The sequence below is a fragment of the Oxyura jamaicensis genome, chromosome 15 (genome assembly GCF_011077185.1).
Source record: "Oxyura jamaicensis isolate SHBP4307 breed ruddy duck chromosome 15, BPBGC_Ojam_1.0, whole genome shotgun sequence".
Classification (NCBI taxonomy): domain Eukaryota; kingdom Metazoa; phylum Chordata; class Aves; order Anseriformes; family Anatidae; genus Oxyura; species Oxyura jamaicensis.
Genome location: NC_048907.1, coordinates 8,693,953 through 8,714,261, shown reverse-complemented (window position 1 = coordinate 8,714,261; position 20,309 = coordinate 8,693,953). Strand labels below are relative to the sequence as shown.

Genomic DNA, 20,309 nt, shown 5'->3' with positions numbered 1-20,309 from the left:
GTAATTCTAGATTTTCTAGATTTAATTTTTCTTTTTAGGAGGTCAAATATTTGTTTCAGCTATAAATTCATAATCACCAATCTGTAAGTTGTATTCCTTCTACACTTAAACACCTGCTGCATCACTTGAACTATACAAAACAAACTTTCAGTATACAATACAATAGACCAGTCCATGCACTGTTATCTACATTCTAAAGCTGTTTCGTGTACTTCATAACCTCTGAATATGCTACTACGACCCCCCCATTCTGACTTAATTCCTAATAGCATCCGTGTGGCTTTGTTCACAAAGAAAAGCATGCAACTACAACAACGTTGCTGGTGTTTTAGCTAGTGCTTCTATTTCTGCCCCACAGCGCAGCACTAAGCTTCTGGAAATGTTAAGAGCATCTGTCTGCAGCACTGCTTTTGGAGCCAGAAGGAGCCCTTCCAAAGCACTGGTCCTACTGTGGTTATAATACGTTGTGTGAAGGGAAATCAGACCCAAAGTGGTCTTGCTTTACAGTACACTCATCTTCAAACAACTAGGACATGTCTGGGATATTACTTAGCTGTAGCAGAACTACATTAAATGGTTGTTAATAAAAAATAAAAATAAAATGCCTGTCTCCTCCCTACATTAAGCACTTGGGTAGATCGTAAAAACTGGAAAGGAGAAGTAAACAGACAAACAATGCAACACATTAAAAAGCTTATTTAAAAATTTATCTCCTCTGAATTCATTCTCTATATATCCCTGTACAAGGTACTGAATAAATTTTGTCAAATTCAGTATTCCTCAATGAATATAATTCTAGCAAGGAATAAAAATTTGGAATCATTAGTGTAAATTAAAAAATAAACAAAATAAACAAAGCCACTTTAAAATTACTTAACACAGTTTTGAACTCTACTGTTTAAAATTTGGTTACAGGAAATTAAATTGACAACATGGAAATAACAACTTGCGATTTGTAGTAAATCTAGCCCCCAGTAGTATCTTTTCATTTATTATGTAACATTTGATTGTAAAGAGATGATCTCTCACTCTCTGATTATATTGGGCGTAAAACAAGGCTGGACTGCTTCAGTGAGCTTTTTTGCATACATTTCATATCTACCGGTCATCTGGAAAAGAAAATCAAAGTTTCAGTTCTGTTAGCAATGAAAGTACTTCAGTAGAAAATAGCGATATCCACCATTTTGTTGTTTTTGAAGGCTAATTATTTAACTGTCCCAAACAGTAAAGTGATATAATCCACCCAGTATGCAAGCCCTCCAGTGCCTTACAACAAACTATTACACTTCCATAAAAGAATTTGCTTTGTGTTGCCTAGAACTAGATTTCATCTGAAAAAGAGCAAAGTACCCTTCCACTCTAATAAATCAAAGTTTAAACAACACCTTCCTGCTTCACAGCTGTCCTTTGTGTCTGCTCACAAATTACTTAAGGCTATTTTTGATTTCCTGGATAGCTGAAGGTCGAATGTGAAAACTGGGCTTGCTTTCTTACTCATCAACAAAATTCTCTAGTAAGTCAATTATGTCAATGATAGAAAAGGAGTGTACCTGGAAGTATGTCTTCATATTATGTCCTTGACAACTGATGAACCCTGCTGCCAGCAGTAAGTTTGTGTATGTGTCACTGGGGGTATTTGGATTATACTCATTTTATCCATTAATAGCACTAACAACCCTCATTGCTTTGGGTGAAACAGTAAGCCAGGATGCTGAAATACAGCACTTTACACTCTGCTATCCTCTTCCCAAGTGCACAGCCTGCAACATTCTGGAAGGTGAACTGCCTCTTTCTTGTCAGCATGTTAATGAGGACAGTCTGTTTAACTATTTTGCTGCTGATACATTTTGCAAAGGTGTTCTACTAATGCCCATTTCAGGTGCTGTTGGATGCAGATAGCACATACTGGAGCAAGCTAAATAGATTCCTACTTGCTACTGAGGGTTTTCTGCAGTGGATAAATGACTTCCTCATTCCCCTCACATCACAGAACTACCTCTGTCTTGGCCAGATGTAAGAGGAGAAAGAAACAGGCATCCTCTGTCATATAAACAAAAGTCACGACTGTGCCTTATGTGCCAAAAGACCAACAATAGCAATCTACACCATCAACAGAAAACTGTAAAGTGCTGAAAGCACAATGATTCAATACAATGAAACATACACAATTCTGTTCAAAACAGCTAAAGGTCAGCGTTTTGCTGTTACTGCTTTTTCCCCCCACTAATCGATACAATTACTTTTGTTTGGATGCCTGTACTAAGCTGTTACAAGAAATGGTCCTCGTGCTTCCTGAATCACTCCATCTCTGTTCTGCAAAAAGGGCCTCGGATTTCCATGGTAAAGCAAAGCTAAATAAATGCCGGCCTGACTCAAAAGACTCGGGATCTCTCAGCAGAATTTAAATACACTATGTCAACAACCATGTACCTACCACAAACACCTGCAAAATAACAAATGCAACTCTGTACAGAAAAGGACAAAATTATTTTTTGTCTTTAATGCCTATATATAGATTAGCAGCATTAACAAATTCTGTTGGAGCAAAGAAATGACTGTGTTAATTAAAAACTCAACACTGCTTACAAACAATTATTTATTTTAAATACCAGTAATAACACTGAAAAACCTACGTATACTGTGATAGCTCCCAGCTGGGAACTATTTTTGTTAAGATTCAAATCATGCCAATTCTAAGAGCTAGCAGGAAAGAACTGTGATAGCTACCAGTACTGAGGACAAGAATGGAAGGCTTGCCTCTGCAGAAATGAGCAAGATTTTCTTCATCAAAACCTGTTTTAGAAGTTGCCCTCTCTTTTCTTCTTTTGCTTTGCCTTTTTTGTTGTACCAACATTTTTTTTTGTGGGACCTATTGTAAACTTACAGACTAAAAGAAGAAATTAGAGGGCGTTTTTTTTTTTTTTTGTTTTGTTTTGTTTTTTTCCTTTTTATTTTTAAATTTGTGAAAATCTGTAAACTGGTTTAGTGGTGTGACCAATATAGCCACCCTCCACTCACACCCCAGTAGTACTGGAACAATTACAGAGTTATCAAACTGCAGTACCAAGGTGGCAACTGATTAAACCAGCATTGCTGTTGGAGAAACTACACCAAATTACACCCTCAGGACAGATAATCCAAATTAGCTTTGGCTGAGAATTCAAAAAATAATAATAATAGTAATGCTTGAACTTTGTTAAAGCCATGTGCAGAGGCTACCAATTGTCTTATTCTGGTTTAGATTAATTCAAAAGTGTATTAGGATGCTCCTGAGAAGAATCTACACTTCGACCCCCACCTCAGTGGCATCTACATGTCCCCATATTCAGGAAGTTATCACTGTAAGAATTTTGCACTCAAAGTTCTCAAAAGCGTAGTAAGATTCTTGGGGCTTTTTTTTAAAAATAAATAAATAAATAAATAAATTTCACTAAAACTGACAAGTAACACCCATAAGAATATAAAGAGCTACCATACTACATCAGATCAAAGGCCCATCTTAGCTCAGTTGCAAATCCTTAGGTACATTGCATAAGAAAACCACACACCCCCTAGTAGTCCTCAGAACTTCTGGCAATGAGCACTTAAGCACCAAAAGGTTACGTTTTTCATTTAAAATCCTTTGTCCTAGTTTCCCTGAATTCATCCGTTCCCTTTCTGAATCCATTTATGCCTTTGGCCTCCAGAACATCCTGTTAAATTAGTTCCACAATTTAAGCTTTGTATTGTTAAAGAAAGTCTGCCTTTTAACTGTTTTAACATTATATGACTGTTGTGAAAGCTTATTTGTTCTAATCTCATACGTAAACTGTTCTTAGAAACAGGCTGTTTCTATATAATCAGGCTTACCTTAAAATTCCATTTGTCACTGACTTGCCTGCAAAGATTTAGATCCATCTCTACCACAAGAAGTCCATCCCAAATTCGAGAGAGTCCTGGGGTCCTACTGCCATCTGGTGCAGCTACGTAACTTGAGCCATAAAAAGGGCCCAAGTCGTGGTGTGCTTAAAGAAATTTTGCAAACAGCATTACATGCTTTTTAAAATAATTACACAACTTACATGCAGCTTCACAAAGCACTTAGATAAATTTCTTGTGGTTGCTCACTCAAATGTGTTTTAAGCACGATATCATCCTGAGGAGTCACAGCACAACACTAAGATAACTGACAGTTTGACCATTAGTTACCTTTCATGCACTGTACAGCTTTCACATGCATCAAACAAGGACAAAAAACACCACGTTGGCTTTTAAATAATGCATTATTATGCTTTCCCATTACTAAGCCTCTGCACTAAAGTGAAAGCCTAAATAAACAAAAAATGAAAGCAGGGATTTAATTGAATGCTAATTGTCAAATCATACATTTCCAAAACAGATGGAGATACACACATTCAATTCTCAATACAAGATCAGAGGTGAAAGCACAAAGATTTGAGGCAAGAAGAAATCATCATACGTCTTATTGCACAACTCCAAATTGTGCCAGCAATCAGCCACAGATGCTGATCTGTGGATACCACTGGCTTTGTTGATGAAGCTGTTACCAACACCTAATTTCAATACTAGATAAAAAAAAAAAGGGGGGGGGGGGGCTCAGGCGCACACCAGATTAAGCCAGAAAGTCACAGTTGTCACAGGACAAATTACAGTATTCCAAGTACACACAAACAAATCTGTGCTCTTTGAATTGCTGAATAATAGTTTGTCAAATGGCAGACCATGCACTTAACTTTCAGAATCCATCTTTTCATTCAGGTGTATGAAGAATACCAGTAATGTCATACACTGTCTTCTTTTTCTTATTTACAAATTACAATTGTTATTTGTTTTAGCCTGCAATATTCTCAACCAGTCCTTACTTGACAGTCATGAAAAAAACAACAGAACGATACAGGAAAATTTCTCCATGGAAAACCCTGCTAGAGACCTAAATTTTTCACTAGTCATGACTCAGATATTGCCGTTGCCTTTTTCACAGAATTCCAAGCTTTTCTTTAACCTCCAGAATATCTATGAAGCAGGGTGAAATGGTTTGGCTGGTGATGCAGGCTAGTGCTATTAACGTTAATAATCATAAACCTATAAAGAAAATGGGATGCATGCACTGACAGCATAGATTAGTTTGCGGGATTCCTATCTTCCAGTCCTACAGTACACCTCCCCGATTCCAAACCTCTTAGCCCTCTGCAAGTAAGTAGAAACCTTAGGTAAGAACTTCTGGCGATCACATACCATGGTAGCACCACACCTAAAAGGAAGTGCTTCTTCTCTACAACTTACAAAACAGCAGTCTTCGGTATGGCAGTCACTAGCCACCACAGCTGTCTTAGGATAGACACTTGTATGAGAGCTATCTTTTCTTCCTACTTTACAGGAAACCAATTATTAGCAACTGCTGAATGAGATTTCTGAACATACCTTTTCCACCATCCCCCGAAGTAAAGGCATTTTTGTAGTATTCCTGTGAAACAGAAGGAATCCATAGGTGGCAGTATAATTCCATTTCATTCAAGATAACCTTGCTAGTCTAGTATGGAAGTTTATATACGCATATTAAGACCTCTCTGGCTGTCTAAAGAGAGGTCATCAGAGTGGTCTAGTTTCTATGATGTGTAGGCTGGAAAACAATACGTTTTTGTATCACTGTCTGTTGTTCACCCGCTTTGGGGAACATGCCTCATCACAACTCTAAAGAAGAGTGCATTTAACTAATCATATTTTTGCAGATCACAGAAGAATCCAAACATATTCACATAACAGCAAGAACATGTATGGATATTTGCAAAGAAAAAAAAAAAACTATAAAAGAACACATATTTAGGATATTTGGACAAATCTGAAGGCAAGAGTGACCTATGGCGTGCAGTATTCATTCTGACTATAGAATTTCATTGTCCAGGAAGAGGTAGTACCTGGATACCAACAACAAGTTGTGTACCACTCACTTGGGGATGTTTCATTTTCAGTCTTTCTGGCAAAAAGAATATTAGTTTTGCCACAGAAACTAAGGTAATTAGCAAAAGGGGTGGGTGCTTATTACAAAGAAGGAAATTAAAGAATAGGAAACAGCTGCAACAAAAAGTAGGCTGCCAGCAACAATGCAGCTCTCAACCACTGTATTCAATCTTCATCTTCAAATCATACTGAAAACACTAAGAGAAGGTGCTTTACACATCACAGGAATATATGTGTTCTAGTGCTGTTCATTACCTTGAATTAACTCATGCTACAATACCTAAATTATGAAGATACCTACCGTTCCCACTCTGTTGATGGGACATGTGAAGCAGTGATTAGCTATGGCAGCATTTCTTGCTTCAATTGGCCACAGAGACTCACTGCAATACACAACAGAGAAGCAGGTATTCAGTATGTCTACTTCAGGGCTAAATTTAGGTTATGACTATGGAACACTGCATATTTGTTGTCAAGGAAGCCAAAGTTAGACTGACCCTGATCATACAATCGAAATCTCCTCACAGATACAGGCAAGTATCATAATTGCTTTATACTCAAATATAGGTATCATTTTATCTGATAACCTGGTAAATATGGATTTGTTTCAGCAAAGGAAAAAAATAACGTCTCAGGATTTTCAAAACAATTAAAATGTTTTACTACCCAAAACTATGGGATGGATTTAGCTATGTGCTTCCAACATTCCTTTCAAAATACCAAACATCATCTGTAGCACAAGTTGCCTTTTTTTTTTCCAAAATGATCACAGAGTAGCTTTTGCAGCAGCAAATAATAATAAAAAAAAGTTTAATAATAATAATTAAAAAAAATGAATCCAATTCCACCAAAATGTTCCGTTTCTGTTATTTCAACTACAGTTTTCATATCAATTTCCAGTAAGTCATTTTTTCCATGGTGGGTTGATGAAAAAGAAAGTCTGTTTAACAAAAGCTTCCTGAAAACTTCCCAGTAACTATTACACCAGGCACCAAAATTTACATAAAATCAGTAACTGAGAAATGAGAAATAAAACAATTCCTTCTCTTTTACAAGCCACCTATGTTCCAATAGAGATTTCAATTCTGACTGATGTTTTAAACTGAAACAATCCCGTTTTTATAAAATAATTTGATACATAGGTATCAGACTAGTTAATAGGAGGTCTGGAAGTACTCAGAGCTCCAAAACAAAGGTGACACATTTTGGACACTCCTGTGACAGCATGTATCTGCCAGATTCTGAGCACCAAGATGAGGTTGCAAGTGGTTGGCTGTCATTAATCTCCCAGTCAGCCACAAGAATCTTAAGAGATGGTCACTGGACTGATTGAGAGGACTTGGTTTATTGCTTTTTCTCAATTGCTTTAAGTCTGGCAGCCAGCTCTGCTAAGAAAAAGTGATTTTATTGAAAAGCTCCTGCAATTACAATTTACAGAAGAAAACAGGAAGAAAAGGCTATAGCCAAGAAGCTACCCCCAGAGACAGTTTTCTACATAGGCCTCAAGAGTACTCTTCCTGCAATAAAAATTATGCGCTTAAAAACAATCAAGTGAAAGTCAATAATTAGGAGAGCCTGAAGCATCCAGAGTACCAATCAAGTGCTGTATGACGACAGGGTAATTTCTGTTTGCTCTCCTCTTAATGGAATGTAAGTGGACAAACATCACAAACATCATTCTAGTAGTGATATAAATGCCCCAAAAGCATTGAACATTCATTTAACTCTGTTCAAAGAACATTTTGAAATGTTACACAACCTAAATAAGATCCAGTCCTTTACACCAAAAAAGGCAGTTTCAATGACAGTATATTGAATTCAGCCCACAGTTTCAACTCTTCAGGTTTGTAAATACATAGTTCTCTGCATTAGAACTGGCTGTGAGTATGAAAATTGTATGCCTTCAATCTGTTTTTCACTATTTCTACTCTATTGTTAATGCTGGTTAACTGTGTCTCAGAGACCAAACACCCACAGATGAGCAACCGAAATTCTTGAAGAGATTCAGTGACTGTGAACAGACTGATAGCCCAGAATTTCAGAGGGAGAAGAATGTAAGTTCCTCCATGAAGGCAGAACAAGGAGGTGACATCCCAGGTTCCAAGACCTCAGCAAGGTGCCCCTGAAGCCTCACTGAAGGGCTCAGAGGTTCATTTAATGGAGAAACTGCAACAGCCTACAGCAGTTTCTATTTCACCTGAGTGTTCCAATAGTGGCTGAAGGGTTAAAGATGATCTCTGCTCCATTCATGCTGTACATAAGCCAGTTGAGAGGGTGATGGCGCCCATAGCAGATGTTCACAGCAATTGTTCCAAACTGGGTCTGAAACACTGGGTGCCCAGTATTTCCTTCCATATAGTAAGTAGACTAGGAAAAAAAACAAACAAAATTTTAAAAATAAATAAATAAAAATCAAAAACAAAGGCAGACCTCTTAAAAAAGAAAGACATTCAGCATTGCTTTGATACCTTATTTCTGATTACCAGCTTCAAGTCATGAGGCCATAAGCAACAACAGCACTCTTCATTTAGTACACTGCTCTGGTGTAATGAGTATTTAGAAAAAAAAGAGGTTATAAGAGATCTACTGAGATGGGATTCAAGTCCCTTTCTGCTTCCCTTCATTCATATTACATCCTAAACACTGTGACTTTCACATAAACACTTCTAGTCACATTAGCAACCTCTATAGAATCTTAAAATCAATCCACAAGTTGCCAAACTTTAGTCACATCTCTTAGTACTTTCACCACATAAGAAAATTCTCCTACGTCATCACAATCCTTTGAAGTCCTATGAAAGACAGACAAGATAAACTGTGTTTAAAGAATAAGGAATTCCCTTACTTTCATCTGTTATGCATTGACATGCAGTAATTGTATAAGTACTCTTGGTAATATCAATGTATAGCTAAGACTGGTTATTTACAATGCCTATAGGCCAATTGCTCTAAACTAACAAAAGGTTTGAAAGAACCACCAGGAAAATCACAGGATAAATCCACAGAACACTCCTTTAAGAAACTGGAGCCAATTGTTGGCTTCAAAGATCTCATTTACCATATGCTGTGAACTTCTATCTTATCATATCAAACATTCCTATACAGTTCGGAATGCACTGGTTCCTGTAAAAGGCACTAGTGAAGAGAAAGACAGGACACTTAACAGCTATCGAGAGAGACAAACACGCACAGAGATACCCTGAATGAAATCTACAGAAATAGTTCTTCCCAGACACAAGAACAGGGTATGTGTGGAGTTACTGACAGTTGCCTGGTTAGTGTGCAGTGGTAGTCAAAAACCCAAGAAAATCTCGGGCATCTGAAATGTAACAAAACATAATTTTACATGTTTATAGGAATTCTGTGTGCCCACAGCTTGACTACTACGGACAATTCTAGTCTCTCCATCTCAATGAGGATATACCAGAGATGGAATAAACTAAGGCAACTAAAACGATGAAGGGGATAGAGCAGCTGGTTTGTGGGGAACTAAAAAGGCTGTGTCTCTAATCTGCAGACAGAAGGCTGAGGGTGATTATGAATGAGATTTACAACATCAAAAAAGTAGTGGATAAGATGAATACCGAAATCCCAGACAAGCAGCAGTAGTCACTGAAATTACAGTCCTGTATCAGTTTTAAACCAAAGTATTTTTTTTTAGCAGCAGGCAGTGCACTTCTGGAATTTGCTTCTACCAGAGTCTGCAAAGCAGATAGTGTCACCAGGTTTAGAAAGGATTAGGTAAAGTCATTGATAAAAAAATCAAGAAACAGATAAGAAACAAAATGGAGAGGAACATGCAATCTAACATCCCTAGAGCAATGTCTGCGGGTACTGACGGAGTGCAAATGTTACAGAGTAGCCAGAGTTACTCTTAACAGCATCCCTTTGTGGTGAATTCAGAGACAGAAGAGCACTGGACACAATCCACTAGTCTTCCCCACTGGGGTGTGGCTCTTACCATATAAGAAAGGTGTGCTATAAAACAATTCCATTTTTATTGAATCTGTCTGTCCATTCTACCAGCTACTGTCCTTGGTGTTGAAAGGAAACTAAATCACGTCTGGCCTCACGTAAGCACAGCTACTGCTAGGGAAAAAAACAGGGCCTGACCTAGATGTAGGAGAAGGGCATGATGGTCGTGATAGACACAGCTTTGAAGGGGTTATGTTCTGAAATCAAGAAGGGCTAGAGGTTCAATCTGCCCAGTAAATGTGACAATCTCTTGTTTCTTATTTATTATGAGGTCTCATGAGATCACACAAACCCTTGGGCACAGATTTTATCTCCTTTCATGTCTGTAGGGAGCATGCCATGTGGTGGGCACTCACATAACCCTTTTTTAAAAACAATTCTGCTGATTTAAGACATTTCCATTTTTCTTCTATTCTCAGTTTTCTTTTATTACAATAGGAGCAGAAAAACAAGAATGCAATTGCTTCGGGGAATGCATCCGTTCATATTCTTTATTCCCCACCAGAGGTCACAATCATCTCCACAGCAACACACTGTGAAGCCTCAAGAAGGATTGATTTTTGTTTATTTATATGCCCTCCCACACATGGCTGAATAGGTTATAGACCAATTTCTTTCCCCTTTCCATTTAGTTCTTACTGATTCATCAAGGATGATTTTATCGAGGCTCCTTTCCTAATCTGCTCTACAGAGACAATTCGTAAGAAAGTAATTTCAAATTCAACCCTTCCTTGGGCAGTTAGCTTTGTTGATAAAGGAAAACAAACAAACAAACACAACAAAACATTAAAATAAGAGAGAAGCATAATCCTCCCCCTTAGTCTTGGCCACTTCTAAATTTCCTCTATCAGAACTGCTCAGCTCAAAAGAAAATGGACTTTAATGCTTTTGTAACAAGAGTAGCTAAAAAGTGAGATCAGTTTTAAATAAATACTACTTGCTTGTTCTAACAACATAGATACAAAAAGAGATGTCAAGTCATTACAACGCACCAGCAATATAACAGATTGCTTTGTGATAATCCTATAGTTTAGTATTACATGAACTAACTCATTTTAGGAATTATGCAAAATCCTTAATGAAACTATATTTATACTTCAACACGGAAAATAAAATATATTTTCTGTTTTTTGGTACGTTTCATTACAGCTTCATAGCTGGAAACAAGAATATTTTTGGAATCTGTTGATACTCCACAAAATCGCTGTCTGGTTACTGTTTTGCTAGCTAAAAGACAGCTCTGATAAAACAATATCAAAAAACAAAGTAATTGTTAAAGATTGAGGTCAACACTGGTGACTGACAGACCTATGCCAGAAATCCATTGTGTGGAAATCTATTAATGCTCTCCTCTGAAGAAACCCAAACCAGTCTGATCAGGTCTAGGGAACCAGGTCAACTTCCAGAGGTCTCTGAACACAAAGTTTCAAGAAAAAGATTTTTAATTTTTTTTTTAAACACTAATAAAAAGTCAGTCTTGATTCTGAAGCCTCAGTTTAGTGACTGGACATTAAGACAAGGAACAACAGCAACTGTAAGCATACAGACAACAGCAGTCAGAAGAAATTGCACTGTTAATTACTCACTTTAGCTGTCAAGGAGAGATTAGGTTAGGTAAGACAATGTATTTTTAGCCTTCAGTTAATTTGTAATCCTGATCTTTCTTCTTGTGATAATTCTATGGATGGATAAACACATTTCAGATCAACCTGTTTTCTTTTGCCTTTACTACCAGTTCAGTTTTTGAAGCCAATTCTAGAGGAAGGCCTAAAAACTGGTGTGGGCTTCAGTGGAAGTAACACGGTTAGTAAAGAGAAGATACCTTAAACCAACATAACAGTCAAAAGTATAATGCATGAAGGGATTCTAAAGAAACACAAGCAAAAGAACTGTCATTTTCAAGACAATCTCATGGGGAAACAGAGATCAAGAGCACAAATAATACTCACACATGAACCATGAAAAAGACGCTCTCCAAACTGAGCCAATCGTGCACAACTTAACTAAGCTCTGACTTACAGAATTTTATTTTAAAAAGATCCTTGACTCTTTTGTAGTTTCTAAGAGGCAAGGAAGCATTTATGACAAAAGGCTGTGCTTTAAGAGTCATCACACTCTGCTCTTGATAAATGAACTTTGTATAATTTTACCTGAGAAAAAACTGATGCTTAGTGAGCTACATTTTCTAGAAACACATCACGTTTCCTGCCAGTATGACTCTGATACAATGCATGCTGACAAAAACAAGAGCTGCAAGGTAACACTAGCTTGACAATCACAATGCTGCATCTTACCTCATTGAAGTCTCCAACCCTTGGAATGTGATTTTTCCTACTTTTGCCAAGGATAGCTCCAGAATTAGAAATGACCACTGCAACGTTCCACAGAGTTCCTCCATGTATTTCATCTCGTTCCAGGATTGGAGATACCACAACCATATTGTATTTCTTTGCCAGCTGTACAAATGAACACAAGCCCTCTGTTATACGCAAGACTACAATAATTACTTTCTCTTTTTGTTCATAACGAAGCATTAAAAGAAGTTTTCACCTTGCACGTTACTTTGACTCTTATTTAGTGCTAATGTTGTACCCACACTGGCATGCCAGTATTGCCAGAGTTTCATCCATCAAAGATGGCTGCATCACACAGAGCTTTCCACCTGAATCCTGCAGCTGGAACTGCAAGTACCCAGGGGCAGAGGCATCCTAACAGCCATGGTCAGGCTACGGAGCTGAACCAAATCTATTCACAGGTATAATGTGAATTAAAACCAAGGAAAATTTCAAATAGTGTTATATGAAATGTTAACGTTAAATAACGTAGGTGTAATGCAGCACCTTCTGACTGCTAATTTACTAGCACATTGTCACCTTTCCTTCAAACTTCTTCTCTTTCTTTTATTTCTCCAGACTTCCATAGTGTCACTGACTCCAATGACACATACTTCCCTATGATATGCAGTCCACAGAAGTTTAGTAGTTCAGTGAATACCTGGGCAAATTTGATATTAAACTATCTTGGTTTTTTGAATCACTTTCAAAAAGGAAATCACAAAGGTTCTTTAAAAAAAAAAAAGTTGTCAAAAGACAAAAAATAAAGTTTATCATATTTACGATCAACAGTATCTGGAAAAAATAAAAGTCATGTAATAGCAAATCTCATTGGGTCCAGAAAATAATAATAGTAATAAAAAAATTGTGTAATTTCACAGGGAGATGTAGAAGATTTATGTGAAAGTATTCTGTATTGAGAAAAGGCTAGCAATTCATCTCCTCATACTTCATATAAACATTTAATGCTCCACTGTTCTAGGCAAGGAACACCTTTTAAATGGAAATTAAAAATATTTGGATGAGAAATAAACATATAAAATTCAGGCATAGTTAAATAGGCAGTTTCATATACCTACCATGGTAAAAGGCAGCCCATAAATGCAAAGCAGTTTAAATATCGAACACAGTTGTGGTTGCCCAATTCTACTTCATGTTATCATATTTGTCAAAAAAGGTGAAAAAATATTTTAGATTATTAGTTTTCTCAGTGGTACTAAAATACATGAAGAAATCCATGCTAATCAGTGGTAGTTATAGATTGAGGGAGGAAGCTAGGAAGGGTTAGGGGGGTTGTTTGTTTATTTTACCTCTTGACAGAATTTTGTTGTTGGTCCATCCTCTGCTGACTCAGCAAATTCAGTCCAAGGAAGTTTCTCTCTTGTACAAAAAGCAAAGGGCATGGCTGGGAAATACAAATGCAAGACAATTTATAAGAGTGTTCGTGTCACTCAAGAAATACAGAGGTATTTCTGTTTCCACAAATACAGATAAAAATTAAACACAAATTATTCAACTGTATTCCTTGTTTACAGCAAAAAGATACTTAAACATATTTTTAGCAGTGCTGAGGAGTTTTGGATTCACACAGACCAAAGCAGAAGAGAAAGAATGCACTTAGTGAAGACACTCTTATGGGAACTAAAGATACAAAACAAACTCCAGTTTTGTTCTGGGAACAACCTGCTTTCACAATTCAGGTCGTCATTTTGGCTCTCACCTCCAGATTCCATTTGGCCTTAAATATTCCATTTTAATTACAATTACATTTTTATTTAGATATATGTGTAGAGGAAACAGTTTTAGGAGGAAAAAAATGAGGAAAGTATCACAAAGGGTGATGTGAAGAAACATGCCTATAAATATCACCATTTTAGCACATACCAGTCTTCAACATAACAGACTTCATGCAGATATTCTATATAGTTCTGCCAAGTTTTTTTTTTTTTTTTTTTCCCCCTCTTTTTTTTTCTTTTAGAAAGCAGATCAGTAACAGTGAATTGTTATATTTTGGAAGATCTCTGCTGTTTGCTCACAAGACATACATACTGTGCAGGATACATGTTAAAACAGAAAGAAGTTGACAACCTAGAAGGTATCACAGAAAATACTCACTCCACGCCTCCTGGAAGCAAACTATGTTGACCCCACACATCGCAGCTACTTCTACAATCTCCTCAATTCGTCTGTGCAGTGCAGCCACCTGATTGTGAGAAGTGTCATGCTATAAAAAAGTTGTGTTCCAACACACTTGTAAATTAATAGCCTGGTTTTACAAAATCTGTTCACATTAAATTTATCTTGTTCTATACTTAGTCCCACTGCTTTCAGGGGAATAACTCAAGAAGTCATCATTCCCAAGCACTGATAAGAGAAACAAGATCTAAGGAGTTGGGTAATGATTTTTTAAAGCGTTTAGATACTGAAAATAGAAAGAGACATCTATTAGAATTCTAATTCCATGGTTACAACATTTAAATATATGGCAGTCTGTTGCTGACTGCCTAGTAAACAGCTAAAAGTTATCAGCAAAATATATATTTTTGTTGTCCATTGTAAACAACCTGCAGAACAATGCTACGTAAACATGTACTTAAAGACAAGCACTCAGAATCTTAAAATAGGAGGTAAGGACAGTCTGTTTCCCCAGTTATCTTAAAATCCTGCTGACGTGTGGATCTTGGACATTCTCTAGAAGTTATTAACTCCAAACTATTTTCTCAATCCCTATGTCCTAAAACCTAAGTAGATTATTACCAAGAAAACCAAAGCAATTATTAATTAGACAAAACACATTGTTTCAAAGTACTCTTTTCTTTTAGCGTTCTAGTTACAGATAAGAATAAGTGTTGTACTTTGTATTGATACTTTCAGGTGTCAATAAAAAATGGATGCAATGCGAGTCAACAGTGACCTACATACTCAACTGTTGTACACTTATTTAGAGAAATGTTACCTATTTGCTTCTAAAGGAAAATCATTAATAAAATTGGTACTCTCTTTCATAGCTGCTACAAAGAATGCACAAACTTGATCCACATATGAAATTAACTACTTGCTCCTACCACATGTAGTCTTCCTAAAACAAATTACTTTGTTGCTGTTCTATCCTGTCAGTGTATAAAACTATTAACCCATGAGATTTTAGAAACAGTATTTTCTTTTCTTCTTTAACTACTTTAACTTCTCCATATCTGTGTCACCTCAGTGTTTTTGGGTCTAAGATGTTAAGAGTTGATGGTCACCATGTAATAACATCCGTTTTACTGCTGTACAAAGAATAACGCACACAGCTTTATTAATCCACATTTGCTCTGGTAGATTTTCCTAGAAGGGAATATTTTTCAATTAAAACAAGAACTGCACACGTGGTTTCCACGGGTAGCTGTCTCCTTTGGTTTCAGGTAATTGACTTTTTTGTTTCATTTTAGAGGCAATAGCTTTTCATTTACAAAATCAGTGACTAAATATTTAGCTTTGGAAAAACTGCAAACAGGCAGGGCAATTCACTAGGTAAACGTAACAAGAGAAATGGTTCTGAGAAACAATAAAACCACATGTGTCATTCACGTTTCTTACAGTATGTTGTATTAAGATAGCGACAGATCCTATGCTGCCAGACAACCAGCAGGCATTTTAGGACAAAGTTACATCACCAACAGCTTGAGTGCTCATTTCCCAACCTGGTAAATGAGGAGGTTCACGCAAAGGGCCCAGATGCCGGTTTTTGTACCTGCACTGCCACGGCTGTGTCTGTGGGAAGCGGAATTTTATTCTGCACCAGTCCTACTCGAACAATACGTGGCCTTCTCAATTGCTCTGGAGCAGCATCAAATCCATAGCCCTGTAGCTCAAAATCTCTTTCCTGAGCTGCTGATAGAGCAGCATCCGGCAAATTAAGTTTTCTGGATCAAGCAAGAAACAAGAGATGTTCTAATATAAGACACTCTCCTCTTCCACAATGCAATCGGCCAAAATGATCCCAGATACCATCTCCCCCTGCAGAGACACCACCGTTTCAAGCTCCCATGCCCCGGTACACAGCTCTCAGATAAGGGCACAGCCGGGCAGTAGCCAGGTCACTGACAGGCCCGCAGCTCTCCTCCATGGCAGCAAAACCTCAGCCTCTTCCCCCAAAGCTGTGACTTCCTGACACAGCTACCTCACCGCAGAACCAACCCAAGGCCGCCTGTCCCTTCCCAGTTACACATGCCTTCCCACCACTGCCTCTTCCTTTGCAGCAGATGCCCACTTTTCTGTCTCTCTCAGCCCCGAGCCTTGCTGCCCCCCACCCACCTCTCCCCTCAGCTCTTCCACCACCACAGCTCTACTTCCCTGCTTCCCAAACTGGGATTATCTCCGCAGCACCCCAGTTCTCCCACCACGGCCTAATCCCCACATCACCCCAGTTATCCCCTCAGCCCCATCCCCACATCACCTCAGCTCTCCCCACCTCAGCCCCATCCCCACATCACCTCAGCTCTCCCACCTCAGCCCAGTACCCCCATCACCCCAGTCCTCCCACCACCACCACCCTGCCGCCCCATCCCCCATCTGGCCCCCGGCCCTACCTCGCCTCGCCGCCATAGAGGATCCGCTTGACCTCGGCGAGCTCCGAGGCCGGGATGTACCGCTCCAGGCACGCCTCCACCGACGGCAGCTCCTCCGCCATGGCGCGACGCGAGGCGACGCCCGGGGCCGTTGGGCACCGGTACTTCACCCGCGGCGGCCCCGCCCCTTTCTCCTCAGCGCGGCGCGGCCGGTAGCGGCCGGGCAGTCCCCGCCATGGCGCCTGAGGGAGCCTCGGCGCCCCGGGGTGGGGGGACCCGGGGTGGTCGGTGCTTCTCCCCCGGGGCTTACCCCAAGACCCCCTGAAGGGTTAAAAGAGGCGCGGATGTGGTCATGGCCGGTCACTTGCCGTTTCTGGAGCAGCTGTGATCTAAATAAATAAGGGTCTAAATAAATAAGTGATCTAAAAGCAGAACACCTCTAGGATCTTTTTATGGCAATGCCATTCAACAAAAAAAGGGGTAGAAATAGGAAGGAGATCATAAAATGACAATTGTTTTTACGGATGTGTGTCTTAGTTGCAATGAGACTCTGATCACAAGCCAGGAGTAAAAAATAATTTTGCCTTCAACTTGGATTTGAGACCAAGTATCACCAGAAACCCACCCCAAAAATAGTTAATTTGATCTATCCTTTGTCTGACATTAAGACCTAGATGTAAGCGAAGAAAAGTGCATCTGTATTTGGGATCTGCACATGGCTTGCTGCCACCCTGTTTATACCAGTTGCCCCTCCTGAAGTATTGGCCATGCCTTCTGCTTCAAAATGTTACTGGAATGCAGAGCCTAAGTGCTTTGTTTGAGAAAACCAGTTAGCAAGCCCCCAGATGGCTACACACGTCCAAATATCACCGACTTTAAGCACTGCTTTATGAATCTTCTAGAGGACATGACATTCAGCACTTCTCATCTGCAGTTGTCAGGCATTTTCAGTTAAATATTAAGCCTCTTCAGCTAAAAAAATGTCAGGGAGAGAGTGTCTAATATTTAACTTTAAACAGTAAGTATCCAGGGACAGTCAGTTGCCATCACAGCATTCTGAGATGAGATTCTCTCTTTTTTGACGCAAACAGTTGCAGCAATGCTCCCTGTGCAAAGGGCACCAGCGCAGGCGCTCTGGCCTGCTGCTGTGCTCAGAGCTGGAGCCACGCAGGGCAGGCCAACTCCCTGGGACAGAAGTCAGGAAAATCCTTCAGTCTTGGGGGAACTTTCAAGATCAGCTAAACGTGGGGATGATAGTACACTACAAAACAAAAGCAGCGAATACGAAAGAAGAAACAGGTCATCATTTGAAGGAAGGAACTTTTTAGAAGTCTGGATAGCTGGTCCATTATACTTGACCTGTACCCATCAGTGTAGCACTGTCTCCATTTTTAAGACCAATGCCCTGAAAAGCTGTTCTTAGGGATTACTTTTCTTTCCCAAACATAATTCCGAAGAGCAATAATAAGCAATGACTGATACTTACATGGCGTTTTTCATCTGATTGTCCTAATTGGTTTAAAACGGTCAACTTGAACATATGTATCAGTAACATTTTGTTCTCTTCATGGCTGACAGATCTTTAAATGTTACAGAACCGGACATTGATGCAGAAATCAGCTGAAAATTTGGGGAAATTAGACCAAATAAGTTTGTTCCCATATCAGCATACCCAGGATGTCAAGTAACAAATAAAGCATTTCTGGAGGATTCGTAGAAACAAACAGAAGAGCCTGGGTTTCTTTGGGAACGATTTAAGTTCTTTTCTGCCTGGGCTGCAAATTAAAGGGAAAAACAGCAGGTCTATTTTGTATCCAGCTCCTGAAGAAGGTCACATATCTGAACTTTTCTCTTCAAGTTTCTATTCTTAGTGTGAACTTTCACTGACTTCTCTATTGGTGCCTTGTTTATTTGTAATTTGTTAAATTGTGCTACATGTAGGAAACGGACTTCATGGCAATAAAACTGCAGCCCCTGAAAAGAATACTCCTGAACAGTTGAGATCTGAAAAAAACAGTACATTTCCTGTGCACCATATCAACCATCCTGCAACAACACAGTGAAGTCCAGACTGCGTGAATAGGAAATGACAAGCCTAGAATTACTAATAATGATGAAAGGAGATCAGGCTATTCCATAGGGACTATGTGTATATAAAGGTATAACTCTAGCCAACACAATAAACCTTCAAAGCATGAAACGTTAATGTTCAGTAGGAAAGTAACCTAATAAAAGAAGATGCCTTCCGTATCCCAGACAAAGCATATTAGAGAGCTTGGATCTAAACCTCAATGTTCCACCACAGTCATTGCAATTATCTGTTAAGTACGATGCTTGAATCCAGATCTCAGTTCTGGTTTTGACTTCTTCAAAGCTCTGTATTTAAGCTTCTTCCCAGTACTGCATTACCTGGCTGAACAAATTCTTTTGCGAAACAGCCTAACCTTTTGGTATAAACTCAGGCTATGATAATTGGTTTAGAGGAAAATACATATTTTATGAATCACAAGTATTTTTAAATGAGGAAAAATTCCTACAAAACACTTTTAATCTCTATTGCCCTCAGTCAGGGTGATCCAGAAAGTCAGATAAAGAATTCAGGGCCACACGGGCGTAATAAATAATAAAAAAAAGCTGTTCTTCTGTGATGAAGCCCTGTGCTGAACAGATATGATCTCAGAACTAAAACTGGGTTTTGATGATACTAGTCCATACACTCTGTGCTGTAAAGCTGTTCCCAAGAGTTCCTGTAAAACCCCACAACAGCATCCTGGCATTAGTCAGAAGCACTCTGGAGAATGAATTTAAGAGCCAAATATCTAGAGTTCAGGCCAAAGCTGGGAAAGACCCGAGAAAGGATTTAAACAAACAAAGTCATTCCACGTTACAAATAAACCAAGATAGGAGTAAAAGCTGAATAGCAACACATATCAGAGCCAGCAGGCAGGACCGAGACAGAATTTCCTTTAAGTTAGTAGTATGTACATACACTCCCTCCGAAACACTCAACTTTTTACAAACTGTGCTACTATCATGCAAATCATGTTTCCAGGCACTTTCTTCTGCTGTCATTCCTTGAAACGGGTCACACACAGTTCCCCAGAGCAGCTAAATAAATAACTTGTGTCCCTAATGCAATAAGGGGACGATCTGTCTCAGTTCATCCATAGGGTCATGCTGCTTGTTGTTAACACCTATCAAGGGATTTAGGTGGACGTGGATCCAGACATGTCCTGCAAGGCTACAGGATACTGATGGTCTGTCTAAGCTTGTCTAAGCTTGCTTTCTAGACACTGCAACATCTTTTTATATGATCTTCCACACGTTCCTTTTCTAGTGGCCACTAAATAAAGGACCATTACATTGCAAAATAGATCTCTACATTGCTTCGTCTCAAACACAGATCCCCTCCATTGATATTGAGATAGAAAACAATCATCTTCAGACATACCTGATTCAAAACATTTCAAATGTAAGCAACAGGCTGTGAAGG

At 38.8% G+C, this 20,309-nt stretch overlaps 1 protein-coding gene across 2 annotated transcripts; it reads right to left on the bottom strand.

Moving 5' to 3' along the window:
• Window positions 1-688: 688 nt before the first annotated feature.
• UPB1 (beta-ureidopropionase 1) lies at window positions 689-17,141 on the bottom strand. Of its 2 annotated transcripts, XM_035341097.1 has the most exons (10): window positions 16,838-17,130; window positions 16,000-16,171; window positions 14,382-14,469; window positions 13,577-13,671; window positions 12,228-12,389; window positions 8,156-8,325; window positions 6,260-6,341; window positions 5,422-5,464; window positions 3,850-4,004; window positions 690-1,109 (listed from the first exon to the last, which is right to left on the bottom strand). In XM_035341097.1, the coding sequence occupies exons 1-10, from the start codon at window positions 16,936-16,938 to the stop codon at window positions 1,026-1,028; spliced, it is 1,152 nt and encodes a 383-aa protein (XP_035196988.1). In that variant the 5' UTR covers window positions 16,939-17,130; the 3' UTR covers window positions 690-1,025. The 2 variants fall into 2 exon arrangements, with proteins under 2 accessions (XP_035196989.1, XP_035196988.1); XM_035341098.1 differs by lacking the exon at window positions 3,850-4,004 and having other exon boundaries at window positions 689-1,109; window positions 16,838-17,141.
• Between the last annotated feature and the right edge of the window lie 3,168 nt (window positions 17,142-20,309).